Raw genomic sequence first — 16,082 nt, forward strand, 5'->3', positions numbered from 1 at the left:
AGAGACAGTTACTCCTGTCACTGATATGTCTATAAAGACAGTTACTCCTGTTACTGATATGTCTATAGAGACAGATACTCCAGTCACTGATATGTCTATAGAGACAGTTACTCCAGTCACTGATATGTCTATAGAGACAGTTACTCCTGTCACTGATATGTCTATAGAGACAGTTACTCCAGTCACTGATATGTCTATAAAGACAGTTACTCCTGTCACTGATATGTCTATAGAGACAGTTACTCCAGTCACTGATATGTCTATAGAGACAGTTACTCCTGTCACTGATATGTCTATAGAGACAGTTACTCCAGTCACTGATATGTCTATAGAGACAGTTACTCCTGTCACTGATATGTCTATAGAGACAGTTACTCATGTCACTGATATGTCTATAGAGACAGTACTCCAGTCACTGATATGTCTATAGAGACAGTTACTCCTGTCACTGATATGTCTATAGAGACAGTTACTCCTGTCTCTGATATATCTATAGAGACAGTTACTCCTTCCTGTCTCTGATATGTCTATAGAGACAGTTACTCCTGTCACTGATATGTCTATAGAGACAGTTACTCCTGTCACTGATATGTCTATAGAGACAGTTACTCCTGTCACTGATATGTCTATAGAGACAGTTACTCCTGTCACTGATATGTCTATAGAGACAGTTACTCCTGTCACTGATATGTCTATAGAGACAGTTACTCCTGTCACTGATATGTCTATAGAGACAGTTACTCCTGTCACTGATATGTCTATAAAGACAGTTACTCCTGTCACTGATATGTCTACAGAGACAGTTACTCCTGTCACTGATATGTCTATAGAGACAGTTACTCCTGTCACTGATATGTCTATAGAGACAGTTACTCCTGTCACTGATATGTCTATAGAGACAGTTACTCCTGTCACTGATATGTCTATAGAGACAGTTACTCCTGTCACTGATATGTCTATAGAGACAGTTACTCCTGTCACTGATATGTCTATAGAGACAGTTACTCCAGTCACTGATATGTCTATAGAGACAGTTACTCCTGTCACTGATATGTCTATAGAGACAGTTACTCCTGTCACTGATATGTCTATAGAGACAGTACTCCAGTCACTGATATGTCTATAGAGACAGTTACTCCTGTCACTGATATGTCTATAGAGACAGTTACTCCTGTCTCTGATATATCTATAGAGACAGTTACTCCTTCCTGTCTCTGATATGTCTATAGAGACAGTTACTCCTGTCACTGATATGTCTATAGAGACAGTTACTCCTGTCACTGATATGTCTATAGAGACAGTTACTCCTGTCACTGATATGTCTATAGAGACAGTTACTCCTGTCACTGATATGTCTATAAAGACAGTTACTCCTGTCACTGATATGTCTACAGAGACAGTTACTCCTGTCACTGATATGTCTATAGAGACAGTTACTCCTGTCACTGATATGTCTATAGAGACAGTTACTCCTGTCACTGATATGTCTATAGAGACAGTTACTCCTGTCACTGATATGTCTATAGAGACAGTTACTCCTGTCACTGATATGTCTATAGAGACAGTTACTCCTGTCACTGATATGTCTATAGAGACAGTTACTCCTGTCACTGATATGTCTATAGAGACAGTTACTCCAGTCACTGATATGTCTATAGAGACAGTTACTCCTGTCACTGATATGTCTATAGAGACAGTTACTCCTGTCACTGATATGTCTATAGAGACAGTACTCCAGTCACTGATATGTCTATAGAGACAGTTACTCCTGTCACTGATATGTCTATAGAGACAGTTACTCCTGTCTCTGATATATCTATAGAGACAGTTACTCCTTCCTGTCTCTGATATGTCTATAGAGACAGTTACTCCTGTCACTGATATGTCTATAGAGACAGTTACTCCTGTCACTGATATGTCTATAGAGACAGTTACTCCTGTCACTGATATGTCTATAGAGACAGTTACTCCTGTCACTGATATGTCTATAGAGACAGTTACTCCTGTCACTGATATGTCTATAGAGACAGTTACTCCTGTCACTGATATGTCTATAGAGACAGTTACTCCTGTCACTGATATGTCTATAGAGACAGTTACTCCAGTCACTGATATGTCTATAGAGACAGTTACTCCTGTCACTGATATGTCTATAGAGACAGTTACTCCTGTCACTGATATGTCTATAGAGACAGTTACTCCTGTCACTGATATGTCTATAGAGACAGTTACTCCTGTCACTGATATGTCTATAGAGACAGTTACTCCTGTCACTGATATGTCTATAGAGACAGTTACTCCTGTCACTGATATGTCTATAGAGACAGTTACTCCAGTCACTGATATGTCTATAGAGACAGTTACTCCTGTCACTGATATGTCTATAGAGACAGTTACTCCTGTCACTGATATGTCTATAGAGACAGTACTCCAGTCACTGATATGTCTATAGAGACAGTTACTCCTGTCACTGATATGTCTATAGAGACAGTTACTCCTGTCTCTGATATATCTATAGAGACAGTTACTCCTTCCTGTCTCTGATATGTCTATAGAGACAGTTACTCCTGTCACTGATATGTCTATAGAGACAGTTACTCCTGTCACTGATATGTCTATAGAGACAGTTACTCCTGTCACTGATATGTCTATAGAGACAGTTACTCCTGTCACTGATATGTCTATAGAGACAGTTACTCCTGTCACTGATATGTCTATAGAGACAGTTACTCCTGTCACTGATATGTCTATAGAGACAGTTACTCCTGTCACTGATATGTCTATAGAGACAGTTACTCCTGTCACTGATATGTCTATAGAGACAGTTACTCCTGTCACTGATATGTCTATAGAGACAGTTACTCCTGTCACTGATATGTCTATAAAGACAGTTACTCCTGTCACTGATATGTCTACAGAGACAGTTACTCCTGTCACTGATATGTCTATAGAGACAGTTACTCCAGTCACTGATATGTCTACAGAGACAGTTACACCTGTCACTGATATGTCTATAGAGACAGTTACTCCTGTCACTGATATGTCTATAGAGACAGTTACTCCAGTCACTGATATGTCTATAGAGACAGTTACTCCTGTCACTGATATGTCTATAGAGACAGTTACTCCTTCCTGTCTCTGATATGTCTATAGAGACAGTTACTCCTGTCACTGATATGTCTATAGAGACAGTTACTCCTTCCTGTCACTGATATGTCTATAGAGACAGTTACTCCTTCCTGTCTCTGATATGTCTATAGAGACAGTTACTCCTGTCACTGATATGTCTATAGAGACAGTTACTCCTGTCACTGATATGTCTATAGAGACAGTTACTCCTGTCACTGATATGTCTATAGAGACAGTTACTCCTGTCACTGATATGTCTATAGAGACAGTTACTCCTGTCTCTGATATGTCTATAGAGACAGTTACTCCTGTCACTGATATGTCTATAGAGACAGTTACTCCTGTCACTGATATGTCTATAGAGACAGTTACTCCAGTCACTGATATGTCTATAGAGACAGTTACTCCTGTCACTGATATGTCTATAGAGACAGTTACTCCTGTCACTGATATGTCTATAAAGACAGTTACTCCTGTTACTGATATGTCTATAGAGACAGATACTCCAGTCACTGATATGTCTATAGAGACAGTTACTCCAGTCACTGATATGTCTATAGAGACAGTTACTCCTGTCACTGATATGTCTATAGAGACAGTTACTCCAGTCACTGATATGTCTATAAAGACAGTTACTCCTGTCACTGATATGTCTATAGAGACAGTTACTCCAGTCACTGATATGTCTATAGAGACAGTTACTCCTGTCACTGATATGTCTATAGAGACAGTTACTCCAGTCACTGATATGTCTATAGAGACAGTTACTCCTGTCACTGATATGTCTATAGAGACAGTTACTCATGTCACTGATATGTCTATAGAGACAGTACTCCAGTCACTGATATGTCTATAGAGACAGTTACTCCTGTCACTGATATGTCTATAGAGACAGTTACTCCTGTCTCTGATATATCTATAGAGACAGTTACTCCTTCCTGTCTCTGATATGTCTATAGAGACAGTTACTCCTGTCACTGATATGTCTATAGAGACAGTTACTCATGTCACTGATATGTCTATAAAGACAGTTACTCCTGTCACTGATATGTCTATAGAGACAGTTACTCCAGTCACTGATATGTCTATAGAGACAGTTACTCCTGTCACTGATATGTCTATAGAGACAGTTACTCCAGTCACTGATATGTCTATAGAGACAGTTACTCCTGTCACTGATATGTCTATAGAGACAGTTACTCATGTCACTGATATGTCTATAGAGACAGTACTCCAGTCACTGATATGTCTATAGAGACAGTTACTCCTGTCACTGATATGTCTATAGAGACAGTTACTCCTGTCACTGATATGTCTATAGAGACAGTTACTCCTGTCACTGATATGTCTATAGAGACAGTTACTCCTGTCACTGATATGTCTATAAAGACAGTTACTCCTGTCACTGATATGTCTACAGAGACAGTTACTCCTGTCACTGATATGTCTATAGAGACAGTTACTCCTGTCACTGATATGTCTATAGAGACAGTTACTCCTGTCACTGATATGTCTATAGAGACAGTTACTCCTGTCACTGATATGTCTATAGAGACAGTTACTCCTGTCACTGATATGTCTATAGAGACAGTTACTCCTGTCACTGATATGTCTATAGAGACAGTTACTCCAGTCACTGATATGTCTATAGAGACAGTTACTCCTGTCACTGATATGTCTATAGAGACAGTTACTCCTGTCACTGATATGTCTATAGAGACAGTACTCCAGTCACTGATATGTCTATAGAGACAGTTACTCCTGTCACTGATATGTCTATAGAGACAGTTACTCCTGTCTCTGATATATCTATAGAGACAGTTACTCCTTCCTGTCTCTGATATGTCTATAGAGACAGTTACTCCTGTCACTGATATGTCTATAGAGACAGTTACTCCTGTCACTGATATGTCTATAGAGACAGTTACTCCTGTCACTGATATGTCTATAGAGACAGTTACTCCTGTCACTGATATGTCTACAAAGACAGTTACTCCTGTCACTGATATGTCTACAGAGACAGTTACTCCTGTCACTGATATGTCTATAGAGACAGTTACTCCTGTCACTGATATGTCTATAGAGACAGTTACTCCTGTCACTGATATGTCTATAGAGACAGTTACTCCTGTCACTGATATGTCTATAGAGACAGTTACTCCTGTCACTGATATGTCTATAGAGACAGTTACTCCTGTCACTGATATGTCTATAGAGACAGTTACTCCAGTCACTGATATGTCTATAGAGACAGTTACTCCTGTCACTGATATGTCTATAGAGACAGTTACTCCTGTCACTGATATGTCTATAGAGACAGTACTCCAGTCACTGATATGTCTATAGAGACAGTTACTCCTGTCACTGATATGTCTATAGAGACAGTTACTCCTTCCTGTCTCTGATATATCTATAGAGACAGTTACTCCTTCCTGTCTCTGATATGTCTATAGAGACAGTTACTCCTGTCACTGATATGTCTATAGAGACAGTTACTCCTGTCACTGATATGTCTATAGAGACAGTTACTCCTGTCACTGATATGTCTATAGAGACAGTTACTCCTGTCACTGATATGTCTATAGAGACAGTTACTCCTGTCACTGATATGTCTATAGAGACAGTTACTCCTGTCACTGATATGTCTATAGAGACAGTTACTCCTGTCACTGATATGTCTATAGAGACAGTTACTCCAGTCACTGATATGTCTATAGAGACAGTTACTCCTGTCACTGATATGTCTATAGAGACAGTTACTCCTGTCACTGATATGTCTATAGAGACAGTTACTCCTGTCACTGATATGTCTATAGAGACAGTTACTCCTGTCACTGATATGTCACTGATATGTCTATAGAGACAGTTACTCCTGTCACTGATATGTCTATAGAGACAGTTACTCCTGTCACTGATATGTCTATAGAGACAGTTACTCCTGTCACTGATATGTCTATAGAGACAGTTACTCCTGTCACTGATATGTCTATAGAGACAGTTACTCCTGTCACTGATATGTCTATAGAGACAGTACTCCAGTCACTGATATGTCTATAGAGACAGTTACTCCTGTCACTGATATGTCTATAGAGACAGTTACTCCTGTCTCTGATATATCTATAGAGACAGTTACTCCTTCCTGTCTCTGATATGTCTATAGAGACAGTTACTCCTGTCACTGATATGTCTATAGAGACAGTTACTCCTGTCACTGATATGTCTATAGAGACAGTTACTCCTGTCACTGATATGTCTATAGAGACAGTTACTCCTGTCACTGATATGTCTATAGAGACAGTTACTCCTGTCACTGATATGTCTATAGAGACAGTTACTCCTGTCACTGATATGTCTATAGAGACAGTTACTCCAGTCACTGATATGTCTATAGAGACAGTTACTCCTGTCACTGATATGTCTATAGAGACAGTTACTCCTTCCTGTCTCTGATATGTCTATAGAGACAGTTACTCCTGTCACTGATATGTCTATAGAGACAGTTACTCCTGTCACTGATATGTCTATAGAGACAGTTACTCCTGTCTCTGATATATCTATAGAGACAGTTACTCCTTCCTGTCTCTGATATGTCTATAGAGACAGTTACTCCTGTCACTGATATGTCTATAGAGACAGTTACTCCTGTCACTGATATGTCTATAGAGACAGTTACTCCTGTCACTGATATGTCTATAGAGACAGTTACTCCTGTCACTGATATGTCTATAGAGACAGTTACTCCTGTCTCTGATATGTCTATAGAGACAGTTACTCCTGTCACTGATATGTCTATAGAGACAGTTACTCCTGTCACTGATATGTCTATAGAGACAGTTACTCCTGTCTCTGATATATCTATAGAGACAGTTACTCCTTCCTGTCTCTGATATGTCTATAGAGACAGTTACTCCTGTCACTGATATGTCTATAGAGACAGTTACTCCTGTCACTGATATGTCTATAGAGACAGTTACTCCTGTCACTGATATGTCTATAGAGACAGTTACTCCTGTCACTGATATGTCTATAGAGACAGTTACTCCTGTCTCTGATATGTCTATAGAGACAGTTACTCCTGTCACTGATATGTCTATAGAGACAGTTACTCCTGTCACTGATATGTCTATAGAGACAGTTACTCCAGTCACTGATATGTCTATAGAGACAGTTACTCCTGTCACTGATATGTCTATAGAGACAGTTACTCCTGTCACTGATATGTCTATAAAGACAGTTACTCCTGTTACTGATATGTCTATAGAGACAGATACTCCAGTCACTGATATGTCTATAGAGACAGTTACTCCAGTCACTGATATGTCTATAGAGACAGTTACTCCTGTCACTGATATGTCTATAGAGACAGTTACTCCAGTCACTGATATGTCTATAAAGACAGTTACTCCTGTCACTGATATGTCTATAGAGACAGTTACTCCAGTCACTGATATGTCTATAGAGACAGTTACTCCTGTCACTGACATGTCTATAGAGACAGTTACTCCAGTCACTGATATGTCTATAGAGACAGTTACTCCTGTCACTGATATGTCTATAGAGACAGTTACTCCTGTCACTGATATGTCTATAGAGACAGTACTCCAGTCACTGATATGTCTATAGAGACAGTTACTCCTGTCACTGATATGTCTATAGAGACAGTTACTCCTGTCTCTGATATATCTATAGAGACAGTTACTCCTTCCTGTCTCTGATATGTCTATAGAGACAGTTACTCCTGTCACTGATATGTCTATAGAGACAGTTACTCCTGTCACTGATATGTCTATAGAGACAGTTACTCCTGTCACTGATATGTCTATAGAGACAGTTACTCCTGTCACTGATATGTCTATAGAGACAGTTACTCCTGTCACTGATATGTCTATAGAGACAGTTACTCCTGTCACTGATATGTCTATAGAGACAGTTACTCCTGTCACTGATATGTCTATAAAGACAGTTACTCCTGTCACTGATATGTCTACAGAGACAGTTACTCCTGTCACTGATATGTCTATAGAGACAGTTACTCCAGTCACTGATATGTCTACAGAGACAGTTACACCTGTCACTGATATGTCTATAGAGACAGTTACTCCTGTCACTGATATGTCTATAGAGACAGTTACTCCAGTCACTGATATGTCTATAGAGACAGTTACTCCTGTCACTGATATGTCTATAGAGACAGTTACTCCTTCCTGTCTCTGATATGTCTATAGAGACAGTTACTCCTGTCACTGATATGTCTATAGAGACAGTTACTCCTTCCTGTCACTGATATGTCTATAGAGACAGTTACTCCTTCCTGTCTCTGATATGTCTATAGAGACAGTTACTCCTGTCACTGATTTGTCTGTCCAGACATTGCCTGCCTTGGCTGAACTTTGTGGGAAAGAAAATCTGCTGACCGCAGTAATTTACCCCGGGTGGATACAAGCCCTACTGAGCAAGCCACTAAAACGATGGCTGGTTGACAGTGACACCCCTTTAAGTGAAGCTCAATGAAAACCCAAAAGCCATTTCCTCTACCACAGCAGCTCTCTGCTTCCTCTACCGAGAGTGCTTTTTTAGCAAGGGTCTACAGGGACCCAGGGAGCACCGCCTGTTATTATTGGGTGGGTTCATGTTGTGTAGACCGGGCAACGCATGTTTGTACATCCACACCAGACACGATTCAGACATGATTCAGACATGATCCAGACACGATCCAGACACGATCCAGACACGATCCAGACACGATCCAGACATGATCCAGACTCGTAGGTTAAAATAGCAAAACCAACATTTGCTGTTGCTAGCTCATTTATCCGGGGATATAAACATTGGGTTGTTATTTTACCTGAAATGCACAAGGTCCTTCTTTTTCTGGATATTTGTAGAATTTTGACCCATTTTGAGTCACACAAAATAGTGTGTTCTCTACAACTTAATTTAATCCACAGATGAAAGGGGAAACTATTTGTTTCTAGTAATCACTACTCCTTCAGTAGGAGGGAGGAGGGGGAGAGAGGAGGAGGAGAGGAGGAGAGAGAGGAGAAGAAGGAGGAGGAGGAGAGAGGAGGAGAGAGGAGAAGGAGGAGGAGTTAGGAGAAGGAGGCGGAGTTAGGAGAAGGAGTTGGGAGAAGGAGTTGGGAGGAGGAGAGAGGAGGAGAAGGAGGGGAACAAGGAGAGAGGAGGATATTTGATTTGATCAGGATCTATTTTAGTTCTCATTTGGACCAATCTCCCAGGAGTCCTTAAACAGTAAAATACAATTTATAATACGATCACATTTTCACATATAACACACACTGTTACAAACAGACATAATACACTAATATACTGACCAGATAAATACTCTAACAATCTAAAATGATAGATTGATTCTATCATCTAGCACAACGTTCCTATGTATTATATTTACATGGTTTTAAAGTATTGTTTGAATTTATATTTTTAACTGTTTCTGGTTTGCTCAGATAAATGATTCAATATCTTTATTGCTCTAAATGGAAATTTTATTTTGCCTCTTTCTCTTCTCTGTCTGGATGACAGATGGTGGACAATCTATTCCTGGTAGTTCTTGGCTGTTTTAAATGGTGTACATTATGAAATAAAAGAACATGTTTTTTTTCAATGATCTTGTTGATTGATGACCATTGGTGCATGACTACAACAGAAGAACCATATCTCCACCTTAAAACAATCTGCAGTCTCCACCTTAAAACAATCTGCATATCTCCACCTTAAAACAATCTGCAGTCTCCACCTTAAAACAATCTGCAGTCTCCACCTTAAAACAATCTGCATATCTCCACCTTAAAACAATCTGCAGTCTCCACCTTAAAACAATCTGCAGTCTCCACCTTAAAACAATCTGCAGTCTCCACCTTAAAACAATCTGCAGTCTCCACCTTAAAACAATCTGCAGTCTCCACCTTAAAACAATCTGCAGTCTCCACCTTAAAACAATCCGCAGACTCCACCTTAAAACAATCCGCAGACTCCACCTTAAAACAATCCGCAGACTCCACCTTAAAACAATCCGCAGACTCCACCTTAAAACAATCCGCAGACTCCACCTTAAAACAATCCGCAGACTCCACCTTAAAACAATCTGCAGTCTCCACCTTAAAACAATCTGCAGACTCCACCTTAAAACAATCTGCAGACTCCTAATGTCACATGCTGATGCATTTCCCCAGATCACAGGACAGTAGTTCACCTGACTCTCAATTAATGATTGTGTTATTTACTTAAGAATCTTTCCTGGTAAATATTTCGCTATCCTTCTGATCATACATGCAGTTAATATATATATATTTTTTAATAGAGTAGTTATTTGAGACAACCATGATAAGCAGTTAATAACTCCTCGTAGTTTAGTTTCTGACACTTCCTCAATTTGTACCCCCCCCCCCACTCTCCAATACTTAATTGAGAGGAGAAGGGGGAAGAGGAGGTGGAGGAGAGAGGAGGAGGAGGAGGAGGAGGAGGGGGGGAGAGTGGAAAAAGGTGAGGAGAAAGGAGGAGAGAGGAGGTGTTGGAGAAGGAGAGAGGAGGACAGAGGAGAGAGGAGTTGGAGAAGGAGAGAGGAGGAGAGAGGAGAGATGAGTTGCAGAAGGTGAGAGGAAGAGAGAGGAGGAGTTGGAGAAGGAGAGAGGAGGAGAGATAAGGAGGGAGGACAGAGGAGGAGAGGAGAGAGGAGGAGTTGGAGAAGGAGAGAGGAGGAGTTGGAGAAGGAGATAGGAGGAGTTGGAGAAGGAGAGAGGAGGAGTTGGAGAAGGAGAGAGGAGGAGTTGGAGAAGGAGAGAGGAGGAGTTGGAGAAGGAGAGAGGAGGAGTTGGAGAAGGCGAGAGGAGAGAGGAGAGATAAGGAGGGAGGAGAGAGGAGGAGTTGGAGAAGGAGAGAGGAGGAGAGATGAGAGATAAGGAGGGAGGAGAGGAGAGAGGAAAAGGAGGAGAGGAAAAAGGTTGAGGAGAGGAGAGGAGAGGAGAGGAGAGGAGAGGAGAGGAGAGGAGAGGAGAGGAGAGGAGAGGAGAGGAGAGGAGGAAATCTCAGGTTCTCAGGATTCACTCACTTTGAGCTGAGACAAATCCACCATGTTGTGGTCACAGACACCACAGCCTCTCTCGTAGTTCCAGGCATTGGGGATGTAGTTTCCTAGATAGTTCAAATACATCTGGAAGAAGAAAAAAAAAAAAAAAAACAAATAAATCATCACATGAATGAACAAAGAAACTACGTGGTTATTTTAAAGTTTAATTATCCTTTACAAAAACATTCTATATTAGAAATAGAGGATGATTTCATCCCATGAGAAGTATATTCCGTGCTGGCGTTTGGTGGTGATGTGGTGATTCAGAGCAGGTCAGTAGGCCTGCGTTCCTAAATAGCATCCTATCCTCTCGATAGTGCACTACTCTTCACCATAGACCTGTGGGGTCGTGATGTAGGACTCACACTAGTGAGAGGGTCAGTCTGGACTCGAGAGAGGTCACTGACAGTTCAAAGCAGACGATTAGAGACCGGAGCACCCATAAACATTTCCTCCGTCAAATCTACACTGACTAAATGCACTGTAATTATCCTGTCTGAAGTCACTTCCCAGAATGTAGCTGCAGTGTTTTCAACACGTTATATAGGTGCTCTAGTTTAATACACGAAGAGAAGGAAATGCCCCGTGTCAACGTGACCTGGAGACAGAAACGAGCAGCAGTTTGGACACACAGTAATTCATCGGCAGGGTAGCCTCGTGGTTAGAGCGTTGGACTAGTAACCGGAAGGTTGCAAGTTCAAATTCCCAAGCTGACAAGGTACAAATCTGTTGTTCTGCCCTTGAACAGGCAGTTGACCCACAGTTCCTAGGCCGTTATTGAAAATAAGAATTTGTTCTTAACTGACTTGCCTGGTTAAATAAAAGGTAAAATTATTATTATTACTTTTTTGAAAGATATCCTCATAGCACACGTACACAGACACTGGAAGCACTTTAACAACAGTAGTGTTTGGATTCACGTCTTGGCTAAACCACAACAGATTCTCTGGCAGCTAATACATGACAGAGCTGTTGGAGCTTGACTCTGTGTATGTTGTGTGTGTTTGTGGTTGTGATTACTGGAAGCTAGGGATTATCCACTTCATCTCGTCTGACGACAATAACCACAATAGAGATGTCTTCGAAATGCAACTAACCCAGACTTTATTCAAATATAATCCAGGTAAATTGTTGTGGAAATCCCAGATTAAGAGATGTAATCCCAGATTAATAGATGTAATCCCAGATTAAGATATTTAATCCCAAATTAAGGTATGTAATGCCAGATTAAGAGATGTAATCCCAGATTAATATATTTAATCCCAAATTAAGAAGATGTAATCCCAGATTAAGATATAAGTAATTCTGCTGTATACCTGAAACAGAGGAACAGGTCAATGGGTGGAAAAATATCACTCCTACCCAAAAAGAAAGTGAAATCCCTCCCCCATCTCTCCATCTCTCCCCATCTCTACATCTCTCTCCCCATCTCTATCCCCATCTCTACATCTCTCTCTCCATCTCTACATCTCTCTCTCCCCATCTCTACATCTCTCCATCTCTACATCTCTCTCCCATCTCTCCCCATCTCTACATCTCTCTCCCCATCTCTACATATCTCTCTCCATCTCTACATCTCTCTCCCCATCTCTACATCTCTCTCTCCATCTCTACATCTCTCTTCCCATCTCTACATCTCTCTCTCCATCTCTACATCTCTCTCCCCATCTCTCCATCTCTCTCCCCATCTCTCCATCTCTCTCCCATATCTCCATCTCTCTCCCCATCTTCCTTCCCATCTCTCCATCTTCCTCCCCATCTCTACCCATCTCCCGATCTCTCCATCTCTCCCCATCTTCCTACCCATCTCTCCATCTCTCTCCCCATCTCTCCATCTTCCTCCATCTCTCCATATTTCTCCCCATCTTTCTCCCCATCTCTCTCCTCATCTCCCCATCTTCCTACCCATCTCTCCATCTTCCTCCCCATCTCTCCATCTTCCTCCCCATCTCTCTTCCCATCTCTCCATCTTCCTCCCCATCTATCTCCCATCTCTCCATCTTCCACCCCATCTCCCCATCTATCTCCCCATCTCTCCATCTTTCTCCCCATCTCTCTCCCCATCTCTCCCTCTTCCTCCCCATCTCTCCATCTTCCTCCCCATCTCTCTCCCCATATCTCCATCTTCCTCCATCTCTCCATCTTTCTCCCCATCTCTCCATCTTCCTCCCCATCTCTCCATCTTCCTCCCCATCTCTCTCCCCACCTCTCCATCTTCCTCCCCATCTCCCCATCTATCTTCCCATCTCTCCATCTTCCTCCCCATCTATCTCCCATCTCTCCATCTTCCACCCCATCTCCCCATCTATCTCCCCATCTCTCCATCTTTCTCCCCATCTCTCCATCTTTCTCCCCATCTCTCTCCCCATCTCTCCCTCTTCCTCTCCATCTTCCTCCCCATCTCTCTCCCCATCTCTCCATCTTCCTCCCCATCTCCCCATCTTTCTCACCATCTCTCCATCTTCCTGCCCATCTCTCCATCTTCCTCCCCATCTCTCCATCTATCTCCCCATCTCTCCATCTTCCTCCCCATCTCTCCATCTTCCTCCCCATCTCTCCATCTATCTCCCATCTCTCCATCTTCCTCCCCATCTCCCCATCTTTCTCCCCATCTCTCCATCTTCCTCCCCATCTCCCCATCTATCTCCCCATCTCTCCATCTTTCTCCCCATCTCCCCATCTTTCTCCCATCTCTCCATCTTCCTCCCCATCTTCCTCCCCATCTCCCCATCTCTCCATCTCTCCATCTTCCTCCCCATCTTTCTCCCCATCTCTCCATCTATCTCTCCATCTCTCCATCTTCCTCCCCATCTCCCCATCTTCCTCCCCATCTCTCCATCTTCCTCCCCATCTCTCCATCTTCCTCCCCATCTTTCTCCCCATCTCTCCATCTCTCCATCTTCCTCCCCATCTTCCTCCCCATCTCCCCATCTCTCCATCTTTCTCCCCATCTCTCCATCTCTCCATCTTCCTCCCCATCTTCCTCCCCATCTCTCCATCTTTCTCCCCATCTCTCCATTTCCTCCATATAAAAAGAGATAGTGGGCTGACTGGAGGCCTCACTGACAGCTGCTGATACGGGTCTACAGGTTGGCCTTGCCTCCAGCCAAATGGAGAGGCTGCAGGGTCTGGAGATCTAACCAGGCTGGGCTGCACATCCTTGGGCCTTAGCGAGCTCCAACCCCAGCCTGCCTGGAGGCTTAGAAACCGTTGAGGGTAGCTGGACTGACTAGGCTCCTGGACTATGGTAGCTTCCCAAAAGGCACCCTATCCCCAATATAGTGCACTATTTTAGACAAGAGCCCTATGGCACCCCATTCCCTATATAGTGCACTACGTTAGACCAGAGCCCTATGGCACCCTATTCCCTATATAGTGCACTACGTTAGACCAGAGCCCTATGGCACCCTATTCCCTATATATAGTACACTACTTTGACCAGGGCCCTTGGGAAATAGTAGCCATTTGGGAAGAACTTTAGGAGTGAATGCAGCAGATGGTGGAGGGCTGTTGTTGTGGAGAATGACTCAACACTGTGGTGGGTGGGTTTGATGACGTGTGGTGGATACCAGAGAAGAGTGATGGGGCAGAAAGAGAGGGAAAGCTGTGAAGAAAAGGCCAGAGGGATAGAAAAGCCTCCCAAGAGAACGTATCTACCAGAAATATCACCAGAACTCACTGACCTCAGAGCTATGGAACTGCTAACGGGGGAGAGGGGCAGGGAGAGGGAGAGGAATAGAGGGATCAAGGGAAGGGTTGGTAGGGATCGAGGGAGGGGGTTGGTAGGGATCGAGGGAAGGGGTTGGTAGGGATCGAGGGAAAGGGTTGGTAGGGATCGAGGGAAGGGTTGGTAGGGATCGAGGGAGGGGGTTGGTAGGGATCGAGGGAAGGGGTTGGTAGGGATCGAGGGAGGGGTTGGTAGGGATCGAGGGAGGGGGTTGGTAGGGATCGAGGGAAGGGGTTGGTAGGGATCGAGGGAGGGGTTGGTAGGGATCGAGGGAGGGGGTTGGTAGGGATCGAGGGGGGGGTTGGTAGGATCGAGGGAGGGGTTGGTAGGGATCGAGGGAGGGGTTGGTAGGGATCGAGGGGAGGGGGTTGGTAGGGGATCGAGGGAGGGGTTGGTAGGGATCGAGGGAAGGGGTTGGTAGGGATCGAGGGGAAGGGTTGGTAGGGATCGAGGGGAGGGGGATGGTAGGGATCAAGGGAAGGGGTTGGTAGGGATCGAGGGAGGGGGTTGGTAGGGATCATGGGAGGGGGTTGGTAGGGATCAGGGAAGGGTTGGTAGGGATCAGGAGGGGTTGGTAGGGACGGGGAGGGGGTTGGTAGGGATCGAGGGAAGGGGTTGGTAGGGATCGAGGGAGGGGTTTGGTAGGGATCGAGGGAGGGGGTTGGTAGGGATCGATGGGAGGGGGTTGGTAGGGATCATGGGAGGGGGTTGGTAGGGATCAAGGGAAGGGTTGGTAGGGATCAAGGAGGGGTTGGTAGGGATCGAGGGAGGGGTTGGTAGGGATCGAGGGAAGGGTTGGTAGGGATCGAGGGAAGGGTTGGTAGGAAGCGAGGGAAGGTTGGTAGGGATCGATGGAGGGGGAGGTAGGGATCGATGGAGGGGAGGTGGGGATCGATGGAGGAGGGAGGTGGGGATCGATGGAGGGGAGGTGGGGATCGATGGAGGGGGAGGTAAGGATTGATTGAGGGGAGGTAGGGATCGATGGAGGAAGGGTAGGGATCAATAGAGAGGGGGGGTAGGGATCAATAGAGGGGGGGGTAGGGATTGGTGGAGGGGAGGTAGGGATTGGTGGAGAGGGGGGAGGTAGGGATCGATGGAGGGGGGAGGTAGGGATCGATGGAGGGGGAGGTAGGGATCGATTGA

General features: G+C 43.6%; 1 protein-coding gene across 1 annotated transcript in view; it reads right to left on the reverse strand.

The window, feature by feature from the left end:
- Positions 1-16,082, reverse strand: part of LOC135518473 (procollagen-lysine,2-oxoglutarate 5-dioxygenase 2-like) — a 43,693-nt gene that overhangs the window by 15,671 nt on the left and 11,940 nt on the right. The window contains exon 2 of the mRNA XM_064943646.1: positions 11,195-11,296. Within this exon, the coding sequence (XP_064799718.1) occupies positions 11,195-11,296 (102 nt within the window). The remainder of the gene's footprint in view (positions 1-11,194; positions 11,297-16,082) is intronic.

The sequence above is a fragment of the Oncorhynchus masou genome, chromosome 28 (genome assembly GCF_036934945.1).
Source record: "Oncorhynchus masou masou isolate Uvic2021 chromosome 28, UVic_Omas_1.1, whole genome shotgun sequence".
Taxonomy (NCBI): Eukaryota; Metazoa; Chordata; class Actinopteri; order Salmoniformes; family Salmonidae; genus Oncorhynchus; species Oncorhynchus masou.